At 38.3% G+C, this 10021-nt stretch overlaps 1 protein-coding gene across 1 annotated transcript in view; it reads right to left on the minus strand.

Annotated features, from left to right (window-relative positions):
• The window catches only part of LOC107095508, a 15609-nt gene extending 5594 nt beyond the window's left edge, over positions 1–10015 (minus strand). Inside the window, exons 1-7 of the mRNA XM_015391638.1 lie at positions 9609–10015; positions 8045–8259; positions 6358–6419; positions 2650–4541; positions 1766–1951; positions 1651–1685; positions 1214–1366 (exon numbers count right to left, since the gene is read on the minus strand). Of these exons, the coding sequence (XP_015247124.1) occupies positions 1214–1366; positions 1651–1685; positions 1766–1951; positions 2650–4541; positions 6358–6419; positions 8045–8259; positions 9609–9999 (2934 nt within the window). The 5' untranslated portion in view covers positions 10000–10015. The remainder of the gene's footprint in view (positions 1–1213; positions 1367–1650; positions 1686–1765; positions 1952–2649; positions 4542–6357; positions 6420–8044; positions 8260–9608) is intronic.
• Positions 10016–10021: the final 6 nt, after the last annotated feature.

Below are 10021 nucleotides of genomic sequence, written 5' to 3' on the forward strand. Positions count from 1 at the left end.
CCAGGATCTTTTCCACGATGACAGCAACACCAGGAGGATGTGGAAAGGCATTCAGATGATCACAGACTACAACACCCCCCCAGATAGATGCAACAAACACTGACTTCCTAAATTAACTAAACAACTTCTTTGGAAGGTTTGAGGCACTAAACAGCACTCCAGCAGTGAAAGCTAGTCCACACCAGGGGGAGGAGACACCTAACCTGGATGTGACTCACTTTTGCTACATCTGTATTATTATGCTCAATTAACCTATTATCTTTGTTGTAATGGATTTGTATATTATGTCATATTAAATGATTTATAGACTCCATAGACTTCATAAAGAGTATGCAATGCGCTTATTTTTGTGTATTATTAGTAACAGTAATCTACTGATGCTATGAAACGGCAAGTGTGTCAAAGTGATGAATTTATCTTTATTTTAAAAGTCTTAAGCCTCCCTGAAAATGAGAAAACCATAATTGTTTGATGCTGTATAGAAGTACTGTTTAAATTGCGACAGGTATACCTAGGTAGTACCAGAATGGCAGGCCAACGGGCAATCAGCAATCCAGTGAATAAATAGAAATCAATGATGGAGCTCCAGTCCGAGGGAGACTGACAGTCATGTTTAGCTACTTCCATTTTCTAATGATTTCTCCAACAGTGGACTTTTTTTTTTCATTTCTTTTTTTTTTACCAAGCTGTTTGGTAAAAACAACATCAAACAAGTGCATCTAATTTAGGATCATTAATGGAGTGGAGGTGGACATGTTGAAGGCAGACTAACAGGTCTTTGAGGGTCAGAAGTCTAGCTGATAGACAGGTGTTCAAATACTTATTTGCAGCTGTGTCATACAAATAAATAGTTTAAAAAAAAATCCAATATTGTGTTTTCTGGATTTTTTTTTTTTAAAGGTTTTTTCTCTCTTATTGTCGACATTAATCTACAATGACAATTTCAGACCCCTCCATAATTTCTAAGTGGGAGAACTTGCAAAATAGAGTATTCAGATACTTATTTTCCTCATTGTAATTGTGCAGGTGGTCGCTCAACATGAGTCAGCTACTGTCAGAAGTAAAGACTGGCTTGATTTGGTATAGAGGGGAGGTATAACACACCTATGAGGCAAAGTTCATCCATTCATGGGTTTTCTAGCTTAGCATAGCAGTCAGAAAATGCAGAAGCAATTGATTAAAAAACAAACAAAAAAAACATTCCAAAACTTACCATTCCGGTCTGAGGAATTACGTAAATGTTGTTGGCCAAATACTGAAATTTAAATTTGCACAGCAGATCTGCAAGTTCCTTCTCCTTGTAGGAGCTGTGCTGGTGCATTGGAAGGTTTGTTATCAACAGCAGAGTGGAGTCAAGAATGCAAGCCTGAAAGAAAAATAAAAATATTAACCTGCAAGAAAGCATGAAATGAAACTAAAGAGCCTTTTATTAATCATGAGAAGGCAACGCCTGAAGCTAGTTGTAATCTTTAGAGATGCTTTAAAACCCAGGATAACAGTCTCTGTTGATTATTACTAGTAAACAGACACAATTGAAGACCCTTCGCTTTTACACAACAAATTACATATATAAAGTCTACTGGATGATTTTTTTCAGAGGGCAATCTACTAGCCATGAGTGAAGAAATTGAGAAAAGAATAAAATCTTACTTGAGATGACAGGATGCTTGTTGCAGGGACACAATCTACGCAAGTTGGTGCAAAGACAAAATGTTAAGGTCTAAAACAACTGTCCATTATTTCAGAAAATATTAAGTCTTCTTACCAAAGCTTGTTATATTCAGGTAATTTGCTATCCTTTCACCAACAGTCAATGAATCAAAGTGGTTTGGAGTCTCAGGTTTTTTACAGTTCGTACTGATTATGGGAGAGCTGGCCTTGCTCACCAACACTGGTATGGTACACACGGGGTTTAGTGGCTGGTTTTTCTGGGTCTGAGACATACCAGCATCTTCAGAGGAAGAAAAACAAAACACTGATGACATCAACAACAAAAACAAATAAATGTAATTTTTTTTGTGGTGATTTAATCTAGAAAAAAATACATAGATCTGCATGTTTTGGGGGGTTTTTTCCCTTTAAAATCTTTTGAGGAAGGGGTATCCAAGACGTGCATCCCCAAGGTCATGGGGGTACCAGCAACATAATTATATATCAAAATGGATCAACTGATTTTGTGTTAAGCAATTTCAATCAAGGACCGACTCAAATCCTGTTCTTGAGGCTGAGAATTGATTTTTTTTCCTCAGTAAAAACTAGGTACCTTAAAAAAGCCAAACTTTGATTTTAGATTGATAAATTATTCTAGCTACAAAAACAAAAACAAAAAATCCACTTGAAATCTCCAACTCTAAACTTAAAAAATTGAAGACTTAAAAAGGCAACTACCGGTATTCCTTTTTTGCATACTGTCTTCCAATGTTCTTTTTAAAGAATTCTTGTCTATTACTTTACTTTAAAATGTGCATCCACCTTTCAGGGATGCCATATCTCAGGTACATTGGTAATCTTTTACAAAGATGCTAGACCACAAAGAGTCAATATTAAATTTAAGTACTCAAATGTGACTGATTAAGTTAAATATATGTCTTTCTTCTGCTAGAAAATATAGTATTTAGAATTTATATAGATAAGTCATCTCCAACATACCTGTTAGAGCCATATTTTTCTCCTGCCATCCAATTTCCTGCAGCGCCACCACAGATGCATCAACAGAGCTTCCTGAAGACTTTATTTGTTCTTGCAGCTGTTTCCCATTTGTGGAGTTTAGATCTGCAAAGTCTGGGTTTGTGACAGTTTTTGCTTGGACCTGTGACCCAGCTTTGACAGAGGTTCTTGGAGTTGGTACCGTCATCTGTTGAGTCTGAGTTGAATCAATCAGCTTATCAGGAATGGTCACTCGTTGGGCACCATCACCGGAAGAAGCATTGGTGCCAGTAGCTTCATTTGTCTTGGTCTCAAGAACAGGTATACTGGTGGGCACGTCCGCTGCAATATTTCCAGACTGTGCCTTATAATTTTTTTTTATTTCTTTTACATTAGGTTCTGTCTGCTTGCTTATTTCAACTGCTAGATCGTTTGCCTTCACCGTGTGAACATTATCTTCCATAATGACGGAAGGCCCTTCCACCTTTATTTTAGAGTTCGCCTTTTCTAAACTTCCATATCCCTCAGGAAGGTTTTCTTGCAATGTCAACTCCAATGATGCATTAATGATCTGAGATGAAGTTTCTTCTTTTTCTTTGCTGCTTAATGACTGACTTCCATGTGTGTTGCATCTGTGTTGCATCCCAGATTTTGAAGTCTCAGACTCATCCAGGCAGGTTTCAGTCACTGGCAATGTGGATGCAGATGTTTTTGAAACACGGACAGTTGATTCTGGGAGCCTTTCCTTGCCTATGTTTTCATCAGATACTGGTTTTTCTAATATTTCGTCAAAATCAAGATTCTTTTCAGGACTTTTGGACTTCTGGCTAAGTGGATTTGGACCCGTTCTTGGCCCGATGTGAGGTAGTGCTTTGACTGAGATGTCCTGAGTTTTGACAATCAATTCTTTGGCTGGAGGTGTATCAGATGTGGCCTTCACTTTACTGTCCAGTGGCTTCGTCTCTTTGTGTCCAGACTGTGAAGTATTTGATATAGGCCATTGGTCTCCCCAAGAATCTTCTATTTTTATTTGCTTAGCTACCTCAGAACACCTGAAAGTTTTATCCAGATTTTTAGGTAGAACAGTTTTTGAACCATTCATCTTTGCTTTTGTTAGAATTTTCTTATTTGATATAGTAACCGTTTTCTGTAACTGCTTTCCAACCTTGGTAGTACCTTTAACCACAACCTGAGAGTCTTTAATTTCTTTGAAAGTCTTCTTTCTGGTTGTTGATTGAAGACTTTTGGACTTCTTGGAATCTGATACTTTTCCTGGTTGGACTTTTGGTGAGGCTTTAACAAATGTTTCTTCCATTTTGATGACGGTCTCTTCAATTTGAGGTTGATGCGAGGTCATCACAAGTTTACTATTGAACAGTGGCTTAGTCTCTTTTGGATCCGGCTGAGTAGAATTTGATACATGCCATTTTTCACCCAAAGAATCTTCAACTTTAGACCTTGAATGTCCAGAATATTTTTCTGCAGATGGGTTTGAAGCATTGGCCTTTACTTTTTTGACAAGTCTCTTTCCATTCTTTGATTCAACAACAATAATCCTTGCTACCCCTTTCACCCTGGGCTTTTCTCTAACTGTAGCTTCCAAATCTTGATTTTTTCTGGAAACTAGTCTCGGTTTATGGTTTGATTGTCCAGTGTGAGGCAACTTTTCTTGAATTCTGTTCTTCCCAGATGGCTGTAAGGGTTCTGTTTTAAATACAACTGACTTCAAAGTCTGTTTTTCTACAGAGTAGGCTTTGGACCTGAAGGTAGTTTTACCTTTGTAAGACAATTGTTTTGCTTTTCTCACAAGTTTTTGATGAAGTGATAAAAGTTTTTTAATTGGAAGATTATCCAGATTCTCGCAAAAACCAAGTTCTTTGGTAGCACCGGATTTCCTGTTGGAGAAACAAAAGTCATCAAGAAAGCAGAAAAACAAAGGATTTTGTTTCTTGTTTTCTTATCCGTGCACCGAATTTAGAAATTATATTATGGTGATGTAACTAATCCCACAGCTCCCCCTACAAAAAAAAAAAAAAAACAATATGAAGTTCATTACACACAAAGAGGCAATCACAACCACATTTGGGAAACTTTAAAACAATTTACCAGAACATATCAACCAAAGTGTGTGATCTAAAGTAACTATTTTAATATGAGAAACCAAGAACAAGTGAAACTTGGCAAATTTAAGAGCCCCCTACAATATTTCTGTGAAAAGCTTAGAACCCGTTTTTGTAACTTTTAATGCCTCTTCTTCAAAATTAGTTTAAAATATTTTAGAAAATATTATAGATTCTCAAAAGTTTCAAATGCAAGGTAAGTGGAATAAAAAGATGGGTGTTTGCAGACCAGGAATAAGACAGTGGTTTTCTCAATCAGAGTTTTCAAGTTAACTGTAACCAAGTCTGTGTCCAAAAGTCCACCCTAATGCTGGTGAAGATTCTCAGTCATCCAGGTTATAGTCATCCTAAAAAAGTCACACAAAAAAAACAATCCACTGGACTTTGTTTCCAAGTCTGAAGATGCGTTGCTTCCCATCCAGGAAATGTTTTCAATTCAAAATGTCAGAAATAGCATTGCATTTGAGGCTTTATAGAATGGACCAAAACCAAAGACTTGTTTTGGCTTGGAAAATATGCATATTGAACAGGACCAATGGTTCCACCCCTTAGGAATGGGGGCTGTTTGAGTTCATTTTATAGCCTGTAATACCCGATACTGGTCTATGTCTCTGAAAGGGGTCGTTACAGGGAACTGTTGGCGTGGCTGAACAGGCAAGGTGTTTTGGTGCACTCTATGGTGTTGGGGGGTTGCATTGTAGAATTTTGAAAAGCGGAAATCTGTTTAGGGTTGGTTTTATTTCTTAACATAGATGGCTTCATTCACGCCCCTCTCAAACCACCTTTCTTCTTTGTCCAAAATGTATATAGGGAGCCATCTTTGTTAAGAATGCATTAAGGGATAATCCTCGCCAAGCATCATGGGATTTGTGGTCACAGCGACCCGATCTGTCCTGGAACCAAGATCCGTATGCATCCGGGTCACCATCGATTTTAACCATATGATATATAGTGAAAAGGAAAGATATATTCTATTATGCACCGTGGGGTTGAGAGGACTGCAATTTCATCTGTGTTGTATGTTTACCATGTAGCACATTTAACAATAAAGTTGAGTTGAGTTTGAAATAACTAAAAAAAAAAGAAACATGTAAACCATGTTTATCTTATATTTTGCCAGACTACTCTGAGCATGTCCGATGTTGACTTCAGATAAGCTGTTTAACTGAGAAAATGTAAAAAGCATTGAATCGTCTCAGAAGTCATAACATTTTTTTAAAGATTTGTATTAGAATTCTTTAGTGATTTAAGGAATGAAATAAGTACTTTTAGTACCATGATTACATTTTTGTGGCGACTTGGATAAATATCTGCTTCAACATGCGTAAATGAGCCGATGTTAAAGATTGTGCTTCCAGTACAGATTGGTAGTGACAGGCTGTCGCTACCTGACAGTAACCGGTCAGTTAACTAAATTCACTATAAAGTCCACAGTATAGTCCCCACTCTATACTGTGATTTAGGGATTTAGGGGTTAGGGCGGACGTTTGGACACAGCCCCAGTGTTACTGAATACTTCAACACTATGTGAAGTGAAGAGAAGAAAAAAATTTTAAGATTTTATCTGTATGATACAAAAAAAGCAACTTACATTTTACAATGTTTTTTCAGCGTTTCTGTAGTTTTGTAGAGGACCTTCTTTGAAGTGACATCCTGGATAAAAAAAAAACATTGTAAAGTAAATGGTTCGGATTAGTGATGATTTTTTTTTTTAACATTTTTACAAAGCATAAAATTGTTGTATGTAAATATACAAACAAATGCACTGAATTACAGCGCAAGTTTTTTTTCCCTTCCTTCTCTAGCAAATACAGTGGTGTCAAAGTTGTTCAAGGTCAGTGTCCTGCTATATCTGAAAGTTTGCCTGAAACAAAGCACATTGCCCTCTTACCCCTCTTTGTATTCTTTGTTTCATCATAAATAAAAGCCTTTCTAGTCAAAGCTATACTTCCTACCAGCTCTTTTCTGCTGTGGCATGAGGAACCGCCCACCTCTATCATCTGCCAGTTATACAGATCTAGTCCACTTTTGACAGAAGATGAAACGAAACATATGACTTTCAAAAATAACCAAAGGAGCCAACTGGAAGCCAATCACAGGTTGAGTGAAATGGATCCAGTAATTTTTAACATACAAGCTTTTATTTTCATTTTATGTATTGTAGAATTTCATTGTCCTTGTCCTTTTTTCTGGAAAAGGACACTGAAATTCTACAATAAATCTTCATCTTAATCAAGAATTCATTCTCTCCATGTGTGCTAATACACTTTTTTCCTTAATTGCTGCTAATTCTAAACAAGTTGTGCAAAGGTGGCATCAGTTTTTGTTTATTATCACAACAGCTGAACCTCTCTCCATCACTTCATGATGCTGAATCTATTTTATCAATTTTATACGGATAACTTATTCAGAGAAGGACTTTAAGCACAACTCCTTTTCATGGTAACCAGCATTTTTTTTTTTGGTTGTGATACTAGACTGAAATTAGGTTTGCTCAATTTTTAAAACGAGAAAATAAAGTAAAGGAGGTGTTTGTGGATCGGGAAGTCGGGGCATCTCTGCTTAGACTGCTGCCACGCGACCCGGCCCGTGATAAAGCAGAAGAAAATGGATGGATGGAAAATGGAGTAATAATCTGAGATAATAGAAACAGGCAAAACCAAATCTCTGCTCCTTAAGTTTAAAAGATCTACATTACAGCTAACATTTTAGCAGTCTAGTAGGGCTTCGAAGTTTGTTTTTTCCCCCCAGCGTTTTATTGTCATTACACTCTCACAAGCATGCTCAACGAAATTCACCCTCTCTTTTAAACAATCCCCTTAAATTAGCAGTGGGCTGCCGTATGCGGCGCCCGGGAGCAGTGTGGGGCTAAGAGTCTTTGATCAGGGACCTTGAGTGGTAGTGGGTTTCGAACTCACAACCTCAGAATTCGAGGCTCTATGGTCTAACCCAGGGGTGGGCAATTCCAGTTCCTGGGGGCCGATATCCTGCAACTTTTAGATCCATCCTTGGTCCAACACACCTGATTCAAATAGCTGTTACCTTCTCAGTATGCAGTCAGTTCCTCCAGAGTCCTCTCAATCTATTTATTTGATTCACATTTGTTGAACCAAAGGCACATCTAAAAGTTGCAGGATACCGGCCCTAAGGAACTGGAATTGCCGACCCCTGCTCTAACCACTAAGCCACCACTCCCCACTGCAAAACCTAGAAACAAGGTTTCTGGGTTTTGCAATATACCGTAGAAACTGAAAGTTAAACGCAAAATGCATACCAACCTTGGGTCTTATAGAAGATTTTGCCTGTTTAGAAGAAGATGACGAAGTGCTTCTACTAGACAATTTTTTTAGAACTTTTCTGACTTTTTTGTCCTGTGAGGGTAATGAAGACTTCGTTGACGAATCCTCGTTTTCGGCTAGTTTTGCCAGTAAGGCAGGAACCACCAAATTTACAACTTCTTCAATGTTGGACTGTCTTGACAACGATTGGACAGCTAAAAGATAATAAATAGGAGTAAATTATTAGCACAACATACAGACATTCCACAAAATAAAAAGTTACTGACACATACAGTGAGGAAAATAAGTATTTGAACACCCTGCCATTTTGCAAGTTCTCCCACTTAGAAATCATAGAGGGGTCTGAAATTGTCATCGTAGGTGCATTTCTACTCTGAGAGACATAATCTAAAAAAAAAAAAATCCAGAAATCACAATATATGATTTTTAAAGTAATTGTATTATGAAACTCAAAGACCTGTTAGTCTGCCTTCAAAATGTCCAGCGCCACTCCATTAGTTATCTTTAATTAGATGCACCTGTTTGAGGTCATTAGCGGCATAAAGACACCTGTCCACCCCATTCAATGAGTCAGAATCCAACTACTTACATTGCCAAGACCAAAGAGCTGTCCCAAGACACTACAGACTAAATTGTACACCTCCACAAGGATGGAAAAGGCTACGGGGAAATCGCCAAGCAGCTTGGTGGAAAAAAAGGTCCACTGTTGGAGCAATCATTAGAAAATGGAAGAAGCCAAACTTGACGGTCACTCTTCCTCTGACTGGGGCTCCATGCAAGGACACACCTCGTGGGGTATCAATAATCCTGAAAAAGGTGATAAATCAGCCAAGAACTACACAAGAGGAGCTGGTCAATGGCCTGAAAAGAGCTTGGACCACTGTTTCCAAGGTTACTGTAATACACTAAGACTTCATGGTTTGAAATCATGAAATCAAGAAAATTGTTGAGTACCATCCAAAGAGCACCATTCCTACTGTGAAGCATGGGGTGGTAGCATCATGCTTTGGGGGTGCTTTTCTGTACATAGGACAGGGCAACTGCACTGTATTAAGGAGAGGATGACCGGGGCCATGTATTGCAAGGTTTTGTGGAACAACCTCCCCCCCTTAGTTAGAGCAATGAAGATAGGTGGAGGCTGGGTCTGCCAACATGACAATGACCCAAAGCAAACAACCAGGATAAACAAGGAGGGGCTCTCTAAGAAGCATGTCAAGGTTATCACTTGGTCTAGCCAGTCTCCAGACCTAAACCCAGTAGAGACTCTTTAGAGGGAGCTAAAACTCGATGTTTCTCAGTGATAGCCCAGAAACCTGACTGATCTAGAGAAGATCTGTGTGGAGGAGTGGGCCAAAATCCCTCCTGCAGTGTGTGCAAACCCGATGAAAAACTAATGGAAATGTTTGACCTCTGGAATGGCAAACAAAGGCTACTGTACCAAATATCAACATTGATTTTCTCAGGTGTTCAAATATTCATTTTCCTCACTGTATGTAATGTTTAGAGAAAAAAAAAGACATTCAGAAAATTTCCCAGATCAAACCTGAATCATCCAGCAGCTGCTTTTTCAGAATCTGAATACTGCCAGACTTCTTTTTCTGAGAATATAGTTCTTCTTCAAGGGATGCACTTCTTTTGCGCTTTCTAATAACCAATGAAATTTCTTCATCTCCCTTCTTAGGCAATGATTGTTCCTCATCTCGTCTTGGTAATGATTGTGGTCTGTGGTTCTTTTGTGGCATCCCCTGTTTGTCATCAGTCTTGGGAGATCTCCATCTCTCACAGCTTCTTGTGGGCGACAACTGTTTGTCATCATTTGCTCTTGGTGGTGAACATCTCTTATCAGAACCATTTCTTGGAGATGACAGTCTTTTACATTTTGTTGTTGGTGACCATCTTTTACTACAATACTTTTGTGGGACAGACAGACTCATGAGGCTATTTATTGGTGACAAC

The sequence above is a fragment of the Cyprinodon variegatus genome, unplaced genomic scaffold (genome assembly GCF_000732505.1).
Source record: "Cyprinodon variegatus isolate N-32 unplaced genomic scaffold, C_variegatus-1.0 Scaffold553, whole genome shotgun sequence".
In the NCBI taxonomy this organism is placed as follows: domain Eukaryota; kingdom Metazoa; phylum Chordata; class Actinopteri; order Cyprinodontiformes; family Cyprinodontidae; genus Cyprinodon; species Cyprinodon variegatus.